Here is a 17,563-nt window from a genome sequence, read left to right on the forward strand (position 1 = left end):
TTGCCCAAGATGAAGATCAGCCAACCTGCCTGCGTAAGTTACACTAGACTACTTGCTGTGATCATGTAACTGTGTAGACATCCAAACTACACAGTTACAATCATTTTATGGGACTGACCTGATCACTATTACATGCACAATCTCTTCTCAACATCGATTTTCTCTTCTAGTTGCCAAAAGATACAAGACCCTGCACAAGTATGAATACCAATATGAAGCTGAATCTCTGAATGCCATCAACGGAGCCTCACTGTCTAAGCATGGACCCAAGGCCTCTTGCATGGTACAAGCAAGATATTTAAAAACATCTTCAGTCATCAGATTTTTCTTTCCATGTAAAAAAGAGACATGAGAAAAAATGTTTGCCCTCTCTCACAGGTTGAAATTGAAGTGCCTCAGACTTGCAGTTTCATTGTCCGCACCTCTGGCTGTAGCCTGAGTGAGGTGTATGACATGGACACAGACGGCAGCCCTATGTTCAGGCCTGCATCTGGCTCTGATGCCTTTGCTGCTGAAATGGAGAAGTAAGTTACTCCATAAAAAATCCATAATATCAAACTGCCACAAGAATATCTACTTTGAAACGTCAGAGCCAACTGAATTGAATTAAAATATCTCTCTTTTTCTTTTAGATATCCTCTGAAGGTTGTAGTTGAGGGTGAGTACGATGTGAAACTGTACCCTGAGGAAGGTGAGACAACAACCATCCTGAACATCAAGAGGGGTATCATCTCTGCTCTGGCTGTGCCTCTGCTGGAAGAGGAAAAGAACAAGAATATGGTACAGTTATTTCCCATGAAAATGCCCTAAAGAGCAATATATTTTGGTAGCATCTTCAAAAGGAATCATGCTTTCTGATAATTAGTTTGAAAAAAGCTGTCTATAATACACTCTAAATCTATATTTTTTCCTGTAATAATTTATTTTAGCCCACAATCCACGGCATGTGCAAGACCTATTACACCATCAACGCTAGAGAGGACATTGCAACTGACATCAGCCTCAACAGGGATCTGTCCAGATGTGACAAATTTGTCCCAATGAGAGATCACACCAGCCCCCTGGCGCTCATCTCTGGCATGGTAAGACATCCAACAAACATGGTAGCAACAAGAATTTTTTTGGAAAGATACCGAATTTGTGACAGCTTTTACATAAGCAACATTTGCTGTCTTAAACAGTACATCCAGTCTTGGTTCTTAAATCGAAAATCAGAAAGTAATTTTATGTTTGTGAGAAGAGCAAAAGTAATTTGTGTAAATTAAAAATGACTGACACTAGCGTTAAGTTGTAATAGTAGCAATGTTAAAAGTACAAGAAAAGGCACCCCTACAGCATTCAAGCTTTATGCACAGAATTTTTAAGTATAAGTACTTTACTGCAGTGCATAAACACAGTGGCTGTTAACCTCTTTAAAGTCAAATATTCCTCAATATTGACATGATCATTTGTCTACTTTCAGCATTACCCTCTTGCCCAGCTGGTCAGAAGCTCCCAGACCTGCAACTACAAGTTTGACAATGAGAAGAAACACATGACCTCTGGATCCTGCACAGAGAACCACATCCTCATTCCCTTCTCACACAAGTAAGTCCAACCTTGCTGTGCTCTATTATGTAAGTGTATGTACTGATATTTGATGTGTCTTATCCAAGTGTTCTACATTACTTTTTAACCAAGTGTTTTCTTCCTACAGGGGAGAGTATGGAGTTACCAATGTTGGAAAGCAAGAACTGACCCTGGTTCAGGTTTCTCCTCACAATGACAGAGTCTTTGACCGAAGTAAGCCCAATATTTCATTTGTGTTGTTTTAATTTATGGTTCATTGTTGAAATTACACTAAAGATAAATTTAACTCACTTCTACAATGCTGCTTGTGTATCACAGGTGACATTGCTATGGGTCTTCATATGGAGGCTGTCGAGGACAAGTCTGTTGTCCAGGATAAAGCTGCATGTCTGGATCTCCTGAGAGAACTGGCCACTCTGCCTGAGACCGAAGGTGAGAGGAGGGCCCACCTCTTCCACAAGCTTGTCACCATGGTCCGCGGAATGAAGACTGAGACCCTGAGCCCTGCTATTCCTGAGGCTCTTGCAGTGTCCCGTGTCCTGACCTACCAGGTTCTGGCCCAGTGTGGAACCCCTGAGTGCAGCAGTGCCATCATGCAGATCCTCAGGACCTTTGACAGCTCGTCACTTGAGGTTGATGCCGCTGTTTTTGCTATGGGACTTGTGTCCAATCCCTCTGCCCTACTGATCAATGACATGCTTGAGATGGCCAAATACAAGATCAGCAAGCCCATCATGTATGCCCTGAGCAATGTTGTCAAGAGGTGAGTGAAGTTAACCAGACTTTAATCAAGGTAGAGGATTAGCTGGATGTTTCAGCGGATGTTTTTAAAATCAGATATTCAGGCTTGGAATTTCATTATCAATTTTCTCTATAACAGGTTTTACAAAACTGAAGGAAAACTGATCCCTGAGATTTACTCTGTTGCTGAGTTCATGGCAGCCCAGTTGGGTGACTGTTCTGGTCACAAAGACAACACTTTTATGACATTGAGGGTAGGTATCTAAAAAAACAAAAATTGTCACAATATTATCTGTGGAATTACTGCATGCATGCGCAATAAATCATTTGGTAGATTATCAGATGCATTTGAATTACATAATTTTTTAGTTATGTATTTACAAAAACCTCTGTGGTTTTCTCTATACAATTTTTGATTTAAAAAAAACAAAAACTGAACATAGACCTACAGAATGGCATTGTGAAATAACACTGCCACTGCCAAAAAAGGAAAAAAAATTAATGAGGTAGAAAATGATGCTAAATGGAGAGTACCATAAATTATATTAAAAGACAGGAAAAACATTAGCATTTGAAAGGTTTTCACATTAAATAAAAGATGCTAACTTTAGTCAAAACCTGACCACCACTGGATGTCCCCAAAAGCATGTCTGAATTTACATTCTGCTCAATGAAGAGAATGATTTTTTTTTTTTTGTTTTGATTCTAGGTTATTGGAAACATGGCCCCAGCTGTTGTGCCTGCTAGTCCTGCACTCAGAGCTGCAGTGATCCAATGTGTGAACCAACCTGCAGCTTCCCTTGCTGTGCAGCAGGCTGCCATCCAAGTATACAGGCTGACTCCCGTCCCTGAAGAGGCAAGTCAAATTCATTGGTTTGACAGATTATTGTAATATTTATATCTACTGTAGGCTCATTTTATTGATCTCTTTTGGTCACAGGGCAGAGAGGTTCTCATGCAGGTACTCTTGGACAGCGCTAGCCCCATGCAAAAGCGTATTGCTGCATATCTGGTACTTATGAAGGACCCCCAGCCAAGTGAACTGGCTCAGCTGACCAATGCCTTGCCCACTGAGCAGGATAAACAAGTCATGAGCTTTGTGATCTCCCACATTACCAACATCTTGTCTTCAACTGAGCCCAAGACCCAAGAGTAAGTGAAGAGTTGATGCAGGTTTATATTTATATTAATGTTTAAATTTGTGTTTTCACATACTTGGTGAGTAGATTTTCCAATTTGACCACTATCATTGGAATAACTATGATATTTTTTCTTTCTTTCATAAAGACTGAGGCAGAAGATTCGTGATGCCCTGCAGGGTAATGAGATTGGTCCCATCATGGACCCCACCAAGTTCTCTCGCAACTACAAGATCGGATCTATGGAGGGCAACATGATCTTTGAGGGTACCAGTTACCTGCCCAAGGAAGTCATGCTTGAAATGACTCTTAAGGCATTTGGCTATGACATTGACATGATGGAGGTAAACAGTTTGAGCTATTTTAATACAAATCATGGTTGAGGTTGTCTTTCAGTAAGTTCAGTTGTGACTATGAAATTTTTGTCACCTTTACAGGTCGGTATGGAGGGCAAAGGATTTGAACCAACTGTTGATGCCCTGTTTGGAGAGAATGGATTCTTCCCTGACACTGCCCTCAAGACAATGTACTTTGTCGCTGACAACATGCCACTCAGAGTCAATGAGATCCTGCAGAACATGCTGCCAGCTATGAAGAAGTACAAGATGGAGAGACAGGTACTCAGAGCAATCCATTTGGTTAATCAGACTGAAAACAATTGTAGTCATCATGTGTAATTTTTACATAATGGAATACTTTTGTAATAGTGTGCACACCTCTGTTTAGGCTTCCCAGAACCTTATGAGGGAGATCGGACGCAACCTCAACAAACTGGTAACGGAACTGAAGAGCACACAGTCTCCAGAGGCAATGGTGTATATGAGACTCTTAGGAAATGAGCTTGGATATCTGAGGACCAATGATATGGAGAGGATGGCTTATTCTGCTGCCATGATGATTGACAGCATGTTCAAGATGTTCCCTACAGATGTAAGTTGTTTTCCCAGTTATGTTAATTAAACATAGCTAACAGAATTGATTGTGTATTTGTTTATCATTTAAATTTCAATTGTGTTTTATGTGTTTTTATCTGTCATAGCTAATGAAGGAACTGATGACTAAGGCTGACAATTCGATCTTTGCCCACTACATCTTCATGGATAATGAATTCTTCCTGCCTACTGTCACTGGTGTGCCTCTGAGGATTGCACTGTCTGGTACATTCACCCCTGGTATCAAGGGTGGACTTAAGATTGCTCGTGACATGGTAATTACCCATAAATGTGTTTAATGCCACCTGTAGTTTTAATATTACACAGCATTGACAAAACTATTCACATTTCTCCTACTTTCCCACACAGAGCGAAGTTGCATTCATGCCCTCTGCTGGCATTGAGTTTGTAACTCAGGTTGGCTCCTACATCCCTGAATATGTCAACTCTGGATTAGAGATGCACACCAACATTTTCCACGAGAGTGGGCTCAGTGCCAAGATCTCCATGGAACGTGACCAAGTCAAGCTGACCATCCCTGCTCCACAGAGCCCTACCAAGCTCATCAAAATGACGTAAGCCTTGGTAGAACTTTCAGATATGCTATTTTTTCCATCTCAAATGCAGGACACAGGCAACAGTACCATTAGTAATGGAATAAAGCATCAGGCAGAAGCTGTTTTGCACTTCTGGTTGTAATGCAACTGTTAATCTAGCTAACCTGAAGTATAAAGGGAACAAATCATAAATGGAGAGACCAGGGGGGCAGAGGGGTAGGCCGCCCCAGGACCCAAGCTCAGTAGGGCTCCACTAGGGACATAGCGCATGACCCGATTCGTGAGCGCAGCAGGAATAATAGAACTCTCTTAACTTTTTCAATTCATTCTCAATGTGGGTTGCAATGGCAAAGTGACTGTCTGTATTTCTGCTCGGTGACTGGGAAGTGAAGACTGCTGAAGCAGTGATTCAAAGTTAATGACCAACTTCGCTGACAACTTTATCCAAAATATGAGCTATTCGTGTCTTTTTATGTTTGTGGTGAATGAAACTTGCAAGACGAAGTTTCAGCTGTCTGAGGCTCATTATGAGCTATTTGTGTTTGTGCATGGATGAGGCCAGACTAACTGACCTCACTTAACTTAATGGACTATGCTTAACTACAGGCTGAGCAGGGTCAAAAATTGGTGAGTGAAACATGTAACTTCCATAACTTATGGAAATTATGTTATGTACTAGATCTTGTACTGGGATTGACAAGCCTGCCAAGGCTTTGAATAAGGTGGATTTTCCCCAGTTTTGCATTTATAAGTGGTCCAGTCACCTGATGACTGTGTGTGATTTGAGAATGAGCCTGTGCAGAAGCTCTGTCTGCTTGTTGCTTGTGACAATTCATTCAAGGATATAGATATATATATAAAACAAGAGTGAGTGAGTCGTGTATTTGTTAAAGGCAGTGATACTTTTTGACATGGACAAAAACTCTTAAAGAATGAAGAAATATATGTAAAGTCATGTATCTACAATATGTGTGCATTGTTTCTTTTTACATGCCGTCTAAATGCCATCCTAGAGTTTTCTACTTAAATGTAATGTGGTTTGCTGTATTACACCACTATGAAACACTCTGTTTTGATAAAATGACATGTTATCCTACTTAATACCTTATTTCTTTATAATGACCTGTCTTACCACACTGCTATTATAAGTGCTTAGTCTTAGACTTAATTTAGCTAACTTTGATGAATGTGTAGGGTCACAAGATGATAAAAAGTATAAAACAGAAAAAAGAGCAATTTCTGTTAATTTTTTTTTTTTTTTTTTTAGATTTTTCTCTAATTGCATTGCTCTTTTCTTGGGAAATACAGGGCATACTCACCTCTCCAGGGTTAAACAAAGATACAAACATCCGTAATAAGTCTTTACTAACTTAAATTTTGTTTATGAAGAAATCAGTCAGGATGTTATATTAATCTGTTTTTTAACTCCATGCTCATTGCATCTCAGCACCTCTCTGTGACACTGCCTGTGGTGTTGTAGACCACTGTGTCTATTTTATGTTTATGTTATTTCCGTGTAAGAAAAACATGGTACTGAGACAGCACACCTGGCTTGTTGCTGTCTGTGGTCGTGGTGCTGAACCATTTGTTAATCAATGCACACTGAGCACTGTGTGCTGTCCTCGGTGCTGAAATGTCTGAATATGGCTGGCAAACTGTTTTCTTTTTTGTTCTTCAAAACAAGCTTGTTTGACAAAGTGGCTTCACTATATGTAATGACGCACTATACTATATTTCTTAGACATAGGCTTACTTTGTTCAATAAGTGATAATTTGTGCAACATTTTTTTCCTCCGCATAAACATAGCCTCTAATAAATAATTTAGGGAATTTTATATCTGTGATTTCAACCATTTTAACTTTCCTGAATTTAAATGAAAGAAAAACAGCCAAATTTCAATTTTAACTTTGTTACATTTCAAATTTAGAAACAACCTGGTGGCAGTGACTGGATCAGAGGTGAGGACCATCCCCCCTATGGTGATGGACAAGGTTGACGTTAGTGAGTGCACCCCCTTCTTCGCTGGAATGAAATACTGCACTGCTCTGCAGTACACCGATGCTTTCTCTCAACAGACAGCCCCCTACTTCCCCTTCAACGGAGACAGCAAGTGAGCAAACCAACAGCAAATAATTAGCCATCTAAAATAAGTTACTTGAGAAATACTGGCTAATTTATTGAATTATCTTAATAGATTTGCTGTAGAGCTCCACCCTACTGGTGAAGTCACTGAGTACACAGCCACTGTTGCCTATGAGCTCCTCAGGGAAGGAGAAGAAGGCAGGCAGAAGGTTGACTCTGTGAAGTTTGTTCTGAGGGCTGAAGGTAATGTACAATATTTAAAAATCTTTCAACCTCATCACTGGCTCAATCTAGAGAGGTTTAATGGAGTTAAATAATATTACTGTACTGGTTTGTCAACAATAGGTGCAGAACCCACAGAAGCCAGAGCAATCATGAAATATAACAGAAGGAAGAATGTCATCACAGCCGACTTCCAGATCCCTGACTATGATGTGGAGGCTGGATTCAGACTGGGCGTTGTTGATGGGAACACCAAGGGCAAAGGAACTCACTCCATCTCTCTTGACCTTATTAACAAGAACATCCCTCAGCTCTCCCTGGTTGGCCGTGCCAAGTAAGAAATTAACCATGTATCCTGACCAAATAATATAAATGTCACCCTTATGATTGAGATTATGCTAACTCATTGGTAATTCTTTCAGTCTCAAGGCCATGAGGGAAGGTATGCTGCAAGTCCAACTTCTGGTCCCCTCAATCAACACTGATGCCACTGTCACAGCTAACCTGAAGCGTGAAGAAGAATTGGAATTGCAGCTTAAGAGTGAAATCAAGGTCATGGATGCCACATCTGAGCAGAAAATTGAAATTAAATATGGTAATGTATTTTCCAATTACTAATTTTTCAGAATATTCCTTGACAATTAACTTAATGGTTGCTTACTTCTTATATAGGTGCAGATGTTTTTTAATTTGTGTTTTGTTTTAATTCCTAAACCTGGGTCACAGTAGCTGGTTATCCTAAACGTTGTAAGACAAGAATCAGAATCAAGATGTTAGACAGAATCAAGATTTTGATCACATCTGTTAGAGCCTACACAGACTGCAGCCCTCAAAGCAAAATACATTTTGGTTGCAAACCTGCCATTTTACTTGGGAGAAAATGCCAAATTCGATTTTGTTTAGAATTTTTTCCCCTTAACTCTAACCTGGGTTTTAAAAGGATATTTCCACATGTCTGATGATTTCATTGTTCTCTATTATTGCAGATTTTACTTGGGAGAAAATGCCAAATTCGATTTTGTTAACAATTTTTTCCCCTTAACTCTAACCTGGGTTTTAAAAGGATATTTCCACATGTCTGATGATTTCATTGTTCTCTATTGTTGCAGATGCCAGCAAAGTTGAGGTTCAGTTCAAGTCTGATGTGAACGCTGAGACAACCATCTTGCCAAACGCTGATATGTTTGAGAAGTATGGCAACCAACTTCTTGACACACAGGTGGGGCAGACTGACATGAAAGTCCGTCACATCTTTAAGGAGTTTGTGGAGGTATGAATCTTTGATTTAATAATTAATCTGATTTTCATGGGTAAAATGTGAAGCAAGCATAAAACAAGGATTATCTGTTTCTTAGGCGGCAAACAACTACATGGACAAGTATGGTGCTGATATCCCTTACATTCAGAACTTCAGAGTACCTGATATGCCTGAGATTTCCCTGCCAGAGACACTGTTCCTGAATGCGTAAGTGTACACAAGTTCATGGCAATTGTTTAAATTATCTGATTTTATTCCCAAAACATTTATGCATTTGACTTCTGTCTTTTTAACAGTGAAGCAAAGGCTGTCTACTACTTCAACAATGAGCGCTTCACCATTACTATCCCTCTCCCTCTTGGAGGAAAGTCAACAGAAGAGCTCAACTTCCCACCCGCTTTGACCACACCTTATGTGTCTCTACCCCAGTTTGGACTAGAGATCGCATCCATGGAGATTCCAATCCCAGAGCTTTTTGTCCCTGAGAGCCTTACTCTCTCTTTTCCTCTTTTTGGTAAAGCTGAGGTTTCAACTCTGATGAAGAGCAACCTTTACGACATGGAGGCCTCAATGGCTGCCGGCAAAGATGTTGTGGAAACACCTAGCTACTCAGCTAAGTTTGATGTGAAAGGAACCTCCCCACTTGACATCCTCTCAGTTAAGATTGAAGGTATTTCATAGTAAATATCATTCATGAATTTAGAAATTGTCACATTATTGCCTTTAACTAACAGTTATAAGGATGTACTATTACTATTGTAATATAATCCCACTATCGTTGCAATGATCAGTTATCTTTTCTTCTTGCGTGTTTTATTTAGGCTCTGGAATGTTGGCCACCGCTGAATCCATCAAGGCCCACTTGAAAAGCTCTTTGGCCCATAAATTTATTGAAGCCAGTATTAGTATTGTTGAAGATGCAACCATCACTGACAAAATCAATTTGAGATCAAGCAGCAAGATTGAAGCCACAAGCCCTTTTGGTCTCAATATTGCACTGGAGCACACTGGTATGGCTGGAGTCAACACTGAAGAAATCTCTGCCGACAGCAACTTTGAGGGAATGTTCAACGCTGGACCCCTCTATGGCAAGACCATTTCAACCCAGTCATTTACCATCCTCCCATTCAGGCCAGAAGCAAAGATCGATTCTTCTGTTCAGTTTGACTCTACAATTGTTAAGGCCCAAAACACAATTGCAGCAACCCTTGTCAATGGAGAATTCTCAGTTGTGTCCAACACCAATGCCTTTGAAGACACCTTGACCCATGTTGTTGACCTTTCCTTCAAAGACAGCAAGCTCTCACTGAAATGTGATGCTAATGCCCTTGCTCTTGGTATGAAGATCCACAACCAGGCTAAAGCCTCTGCTGGTGCTGGCGAAGTTGTCCTGAGAATGGAGACAAATGCAGACCACTCTGAAAACCGTGTTTACTCTCTGCTGACTGCCTCTCTTGATGTCAATGGTCTGGCTGTAAACAGTGATGCCACTGTGAAGCTCCTTGAGAATGAGGGTACTCACAAGATAACTCTGAGAATGAACAAGGATGGTTTGACCACAAGTGGAACAACCACCCTCCAGAGCCCCCTGTCCCTGGAAAACACCTTCAGTGCTGGGCTTGATGCTTCAAGGGCTACTCTATCCATTACCAATAAGGCTGCAATGGATGTCATCAAGGTTGATAATGCCAACACTCTGATCATTACTCTTTCTAGCCTTGACTTTAACTCAAAGGCTGAAGCCACCGTTAGTGAATATGCTTCTTACATTCATGATATCACCATTGACCTGAAACCCTACACTGCTTCTGCAAATGTTAATAATAACCTGAAACTTCTGGCTGCCAATTTCATAAATGAGGCTCAGCTGCAGGCAGAGCTTTACAAGATGGACCTGACTGGAAGCATGAAAGCCACCTATGGGGAGGAAGAGATCAAGCACACCTATCAGGTTAACTATGCTGATATGACTGCTACCGCAAAGTGCAGCACCACTGGAAAACTCTTTGGAACTCACATGAGCCACAACACTGAGCTTGAAATTATTGGTCTTGCTGCCAGGATCACCAATGATGCCCGCTTCAACTCACAGCCAATGCGCTTTGACCACACCATCCGTTGCAGCATTGTTCCCTTTGATTTCAACCTTGATGCCATCTTCAATGCTGATGGAGACATGACCATGTATGGAAAGCAGAGTGCCCAGCTCTATGGCAAGTTCCTCCTCAAAGCACAACCCCTGGCTTTTGCTAGCTCACATGAATGCAGGGCATCTGTGACCCAGCAGTTTGATAATGGTTTTTCCCTAGAGACCACATTTGACAACAAGATGGATACTGTTCTGTCACTCCAAGAGCAGAAGACCAGTTTTAGAGTGAAGTCTAAAATTAATGAGCATGCCTTTAATCAGGACATGAGTGTTTACAACACTGCTGAAAGAACAGGAATGGAAATTTCTGGCACCATCCTCACAAACATCATTAACACAGAGTCCACAGAGAACCAGGAATTCACCATCTCTGGCTTCCTCAAGTATGACAAGAACACAAATAGTCACATAATTCAGTTTCCTCTAATTGAAAATTTGCCTGTCTTCATGGAAAGCATCAAGGGTTTTGTTGTGCATATTGCAGAGGCACTGCAGGACTACATTAACAATGAGGAGATAAGGGCTAAACTTGAGGCTCTTCCCCAGTATGTAAGTGAATTTGTTTCTCAACTGAATATTGATGGCAAGGTCATTCAGCTGAAGCAGTATTTCAATGATTTTACCCAACAATATGTCATCTCCATGGAGGATGTGGAAGACTCTTTGAGAAACCTGAAAGTTACTGTTGAGAAGCTGCTGGCTGATCTCTCTGTTTACATCCAACATTTTGCTGATATGATGAAAGAGATTATTGTTAGTGGCACCCTGCCTGAAACCCTCATTCAGAAGATCCAGCAACAGCTGAATGCTATTAATGAGGACTTTGACATCAAGGCTATGGTTGTATATATGATTGATACCATGAGGGAGATGATCCAGCAGATTCACCTGGAGCGCAGTAGCGTTGAATTCCTGCGTTATATTGAGAACAACTACGAAATCACGTTGAAACTGAAGATGTTCCTGAATGATATGAAGAACTTCATTGAGAACTTTGACATGTCGACATACGTCGCTGAACTGAAAACATATATTTCATCCATCAACTTCAAAGGTCACATTGAGGAACTGGTGAGTCAGATTCCCACAGAGATATTCAGTGACATTAGCAAAATGATTCGGGACCTTGACATCGTAGGCAAAATCAACACATTCTATGCCAATATGAGAGAGTTGATTGTAAAGTTTGAGGTTGACAAGAAGGTTCAAGCTGTCTTGGAAAAGGTTGTGGAGGTCATCGAGCAGTTCAAAATTGATGAAACTATCAGGGCTGTAGCCAAGATGGTGAAAGATGCAGACATCCCTACAAGATTCACACAAGCCTTCCAGGGTGCTATCAACTATTTGAAAGCAACCGAAGTGAGGGATATAATTGGGCAACTGAATATGTATATCGAATCTATTGTGCAGAAGCTGAACTCATTGGATTATAATGACATTGTGGATTTGGCCAATCAATTCATTGCTGAGTACACAATGTACGTGAATGAGCTGATCAGGACTCTTGAAATCCCCCAGAAGCTTGAGGCAACAAGAGATTTTGTCAACTTTGTCTTATCCTCTGCTAAAGGATTCATGGATCACCTGAGAGAAATCAAAGTTGCGGAAATGATGAAATCGGTAAAGGAAATGATTGACCAGGTTGTGTTTGATGACCTTAAGAGATTCTTCGAATTTATAAAACAGGAAATCACAAATCTGGATGTCAAAGCTGTGTTTGGCTTTTATCTAGAGACAGTGAGTGAATTCTACAGGGAGGTCATAGTCTTTGTCACTGATGTGTTTACCACAATGGTTGAGATGATTAAGAAGGTGGCACCTGAGCAAAAGATCATCAGCGAGATTCAGCAGATCATTGATGGGTTAATTACTGAACTGAAGAAAGCCGAGCTGAACACGCCATCCTTCATTGTTCCTCTCACTAATCTTATTGTACCTTCCATGAAGTTCAGGATGGATGAGATTCAGCAGTTTGAAATTCCAACACAGCTGGACATCCCTGAGTTCACCATCCTGGGTTTCCACACTGTGGAAGCTACCACAATTTCCTTTGATGACATCAAGCAGAAAATCATTGAAATCATTGATTTCATTGTAAACTTTGAGATCAAAATGCTTGATTCAGATGCTTTCTTTGGAGACCTGACACTGAACTACCTACCTTCCATGCCTGAGATAAACCTCCCAGAGATCACTCTTCCTGAGATCTCATTCCCTACCATCCCACAATTTCCCATAGAAAAGCTGGTTAAGTCTCTTCAGGTTCCTGAGATCAAACTGCCAACTATTCCAAGTGAGATCATGGTCCCATGCTTTGGTAAACTCTATGGTGAGATTAGATTCCAAACTCCCATCTACACTGTCAAGACATCTGCTGAGTTCCAAAACTCCACTGAGAATGAAATGACACCTAAGTTCACTGGATTCCTTATTTCCCAGGGCACATCTCCAAGTTTTGAAATTCTTAATTACAAATTTGACTCCACTGCTCACATTGCAATCCCCAAAATGAGTCGTGTTGTCCTTGCAGAGACTCTAAAGTTCAACCATCTTGCTCTTGGAGTTGATCATCAGGCATCTGTAACTCTCTATGGACGATCAGCCCAGGCACAAGCCAAGACTGCAGTGAAGGTCACCACTACACCTTACACTGCTGACCTTATGAATACAGCCTTTATTGCTATGGAAGGGGGAGTGTCTGCTGCTCTGGACACAACTTACAATCATTTAGTGAACTTCCCAATCATCAATGTCAGAAGTGATGCCACTGTAACCCAGAAAGTAATTGCTCGCCAAGATGGCTACACCCTCACTCTAACAGTTGACAATGTTGGCAATGGCAAGTTTAATGCTGAAGAGGGCAACCACAAGAGCAACCTGCATATGTCACTCACTCCTAGCATTGTCACACTAACTTTCTCTGGTGACACAGACTCTACCATCTTGAAGATGAAACAGCAAATTACTGCTGAATCTGGCACCCTTGTCTACTTCAAGTTTAACATCCGTAATGAGGCAGAAGCACCAATTATAAAGAACAGTCTTGTTGTGGCATCTGGACATGCTAACCTTTATGATATGAAGATTGAGCTGAAGGCAAACCATGATACAGAACTGTACGGTGCAGTGACTGGAGTCCTGTCCAATGGAATCAACATCATAGTCCAACCCATTGAGTTTGTCTTTGAATTCCAGAACAAAGGAAATGCCAAGGTCAACATTTTTGAAACTCTGATTGCTAAGATAGATCTGCAGAATGATTACTCAGCCATCTTCAAACCTGACAGCCAACAGATGAACACAGTATCTCTGGCTCGTCTTAATCAGTACAAAATGTCATACAACTTCACTGTTAGTAATAATGAAAACGAGGCTGGTGTCTTTGTTGCCATGGAAAGTGAAGCCGATCTTGACTTTCTGAGATCCCCCATCAGCATTCCTGAAATTGATCTGCCTTTTGTTGACTTCCGTACTCCAGCTATCAGTGATCTGAACTTGTATGAGCAGACCGGATTGAAGCAACTTTTGACCACCACCGAACAGACTGTTGATGTGGATGCCAAGATAGTTTACCAGAAAATGAAGGCTGCCCCCATGGGTAACATGATCACGGAGCTGTCCTTCAAGTCTGCTATTATTAATCTAAATGTCAATGCTGGACTGTATGCTGAGGATGATCTTGTATTCCGTATGGGAGCTACCACCACCTCTGTATTTGAGGGCCTTAAAGCCAAACTTGATGGTACCACCAGTCTGACCACCAAGAGAGGAATCAAATTGGCCAATTCCCTGTCCCTGGAAAATAGTCACATTGAAGGCACTCATGACAGCACAGTCAGTATGAGCACTGAAACTTTTGAAACTGCTGTCTCTGTGACTACTGTTGCAAAGATTGCCCTGCCCATACTCAACCTGGAAGCAAACCAAAATCTGGTTGCAGACACCAAAACCAAAGCAAATGCTATCTCCACCATGAGAATGAGGGGTGATTTCAACATCCCTGTGATCAATGCTGTTGGAAAGACAGAGGCAGACCACAGTCTGAAGTTGGAGGGAACCTTTGAGGATGTTTCCATGGAGTCATCCACTAAGGCAAACATGGATGGCACAGTGCTTGAAGACTATCTAGTTTTGGGAATCCTGGATAATGAGGTTAATCTGTACCTGAATAATGATGGTCTACGCTCCACCTCCAAGATCATTGCTGATGCCAAACTTAACCATGCCACCACCAAAGTCATCAGCATGGATATAAATGAGAATCTTGCTGTTGAAGCCTCCATGAGCCGTGTATATGCAGTGCTGAAGTATACTGGCAACAACGAAGCAAACCTGTTCAATTTCAACACCAAGGGGAAGCATGTGGCCCAGGCTACCATTGATCTTGCACCAACATCCTTGACTGCTGATATTGAGATTGATATGTCTCAGCCAAGTGATCTGGGTGATCTCACCTTCTATGAGAAAACTGTTGCTGAAGTGACAGCTGCCAAGCAGAAGATCTCTACCAATACCAAGTTTGTCAGCTCACTGTACACCACAAACCTGGTAGCAGAAGTGGAGGGCGATGCTCCTGTCTTCAAAGTCACCTTTAAGTCCTCTGCCACCTCTGGCATTGTGTTCTTGGAATATGACATGGATGGTGAGTTGTTTAAATTCCTTAACCATATTTAACTGTTTTATGTTGCAAGCATTGTTGAGCACAAAATCTTACAAACAATTCTTTTCATTAGGTTCTACTACAGCAAACTTTGAGAACGAAGCTCTGAGCATGAATACCAAGGTTGTCCTGACACATGCTGACCTGACCATGGATGTCAATCATGTCATTACCCAAGCCTTGAGGTAACATTCTGTGTTTGTTTTAAAATAAATTTTGAATAATTGCTTCCAATTTTCAAAGTTTAAAGTAATTGTGAAATTTCTTCAAATTTTAGGAGAAAGCGCCAAGTTGATGACAGGTAAATATTTTTTCTACTTTTTCTACATTTTTAATTTTTGATAATTTATTTTAACATATAAATCAGATTACTTCATGTTAAATTGCATATCAAAAATTAATCAAAAAATTTCGTTTGAAATGTTCTTTTTCTTTCTCAGTGTCTCTCGCCACACCCTGAATGTGGACATCACCAGTCCTACTTTCACTGATGTGAACCTTCGCTATGCTGCTCGCAGAGATGGTATCAGCGCTTCAGTATCTACCCCATCCACCGGCTTCCTTGGCCTTCAGTTCAATGGCAGAGTCCCATCTCAGATGGGTGCAAGAGTCTATGGCCGTTATCCTGTGAGTATGATTAACGTGATCGTTTTAATAGCATAGGGAAGTGGATACTAAAATCCCAATATCACAAACAATATTTTCTTTTCTCCCATTCAACAGTCTGCCCCAGAGGTTGATGTTGACATCTTGGTCATCAGAACATCTTCTAAGGATGCTGATAAGATGAACCTACAAATTGCCTACAACATGGAGACACCCAAAGTGATGCTCTCTGAATTCAAGACAAGACTCCCTTCCATCATCTCTTCAATCACAGTGTTTGCTGACAAGTACCAGATCACTAAGAACATGGAGGAGCTGAAGAACTCTGTTGTTAACCGCATCAACGAGGCCTATAACGATGCCATCAACTATGACGTTCAAATGAGCCAGCTGTCAATCTTCTTCAGGAACATCATTGTCCAGTACCAGAAAACTGTCCAGGTCTTCCTGGATGCTGTTGTCAAGGTCTTGAGGGAGACCCAGTTTAAACTGCCAGGGTCTGAGGAGATGACCACTCTCCCTGAGGTCCTAAAGCAGCTGACCAGCAGCATTGCTGCTATGCTAGATAAAACCATCCAGATTATTTATGAGAACATGGAGGTCTACTATAACTCCTTTGTTGAGAAGATCAGCAGTGTGAAATTGCGCATGCCGGTTGGTGATGCAATTACTGGAGGCCAGATCTTTGATCAGGTGAAAACAGCTTTCAAGAACATCTTTGATGAACTGGTGGACTTTGTGAAAAATATGGAGAGTCTTGACACAATGCTAGTGAAGATAGGTGACACTCTGAAAGCTGTTGTTGAGAAATCTGAGGAGTTTGTTGACTCAGTCAAGTCTGACTATTTAGATGCAGTGTTCATCAACATCAATGTCCTCTATCGTAACTTTATCACAGTCATAAAGACAGCTGTTAACAAGCTCTCTCTAAGTATGGAGGACCTCAACAATCTTTTTAATAACATTATGAATGTGGTCATTAATGTGATGGGGCAGTTCAATGAAACTGTTTATAGTTTCCTGCAGCAAGTTTCAGAGGAGGCTCAAGGCAACATAAAAGTTAGTGAAGGAAGGCTTGAGATTGACCTTCCATTTCCCTTCCAACAGTGAGGAACCCTCACAGACTGAGGCATAAGTCAATATGAAACACTATCACCTGTTTAAGACATATGCTTGGAAGGAGTATGGACAATTAGCTCTTTAACCATATTTATAACAACAAGTTTAACAAAGACACCTGTTGTATCATTTTAATTTAGATAGTTTATTGTGTACAAACATTGAAAATGTAACATTGTGCTGAGATTCACCATCCTGCAAAGAGTGAAAAGCATAAATAAAATACATCAATACAATCTGTAAATGTCTGATTTCCTTATTCATGTTTTTCAGAATTCACAACCAGTTAGTCTTTTACCCAAGTTAGTGTTTTAACACATTTTGCATGAATTTCACTGATTTTTTTTTTTTTAAAGCTCAGAGCTTCAGAGTTACCCTGATTAATTTTCTCTGGGAAGTTAACAATTTGATTTGCAAGGCATTGGGGAATTCAAGGTAACATGAGACTGGCCAGTGATGTAAAAAACTTAATTTGCAAAATTTTGAAAAATTAAAACTTAATAGAAATGTGGGCAAAATTTGCTTGGA

General features: G+C 40.8%; 1 protein-coding gene across 1 annotated transcript; it reads left to right on the forward strand.

The window, feature by feature from the left end:
• The first annotated feature begins 206 nt into the window (after positions 1–206).
• Positions 207–17,196, forward strand: apobb.1 (apolipoprotein Bb, tandem duplicate 1). Its single transcript, XM_042389567.1, has 27 exons — positions 207–283; positions 379–524; positions 633–780; positions 930–1,082; positions 1,463–1,587; positions 1,697–1,782; positions 1,888–2,332; positions 2,450–2,564; positions 3,020–3,170; positions 3,258–3,462; positions 3,598–3,793; positions 3,887–4,087; positions 4,200–4,379; positions 4,489–4,656; positions 4,751–4,956; positions 6,867–7,049; positions 7,134–7,264; positions 7,367–7,577; positions 7,666–7,838; positions 8,353–8,513; positions 8,599–8,708; positions 8,798–9,171; positions 9,323–15,292; positions 15,384–15,495; positions 15,588–15,611; positions 15,751–15,937; positions 16,034–17,196. The coding sequence occupies exons 1-27, from the start codon at positions 281–283 to the stop codon at positions 17,024–17,026; spliced, it is 11,157 nt and encodes a 3,718-aa protein (XP_042245501.1). The 5' UTR covers positions 207–280; the 3' UTR covers positions 17,027–17,196.
• Positions 17,197–17,563: the final 367 nt, after the last annotated feature.

This window comes from Thunnus maccoyii, chromosome 17, assembly GCF_910596095.1.
Source record: "Thunnus maccoyii chromosome 17, fThuMac1.1, whole genome shotgun sequence".
Taxonomy (NCBI): domain Eukaryota; kingdom Metazoa; phylum Chordata; class Actinopteri; order Scombriformes; family Scombridae; genus Thunnus; species Thunnus maccoyii.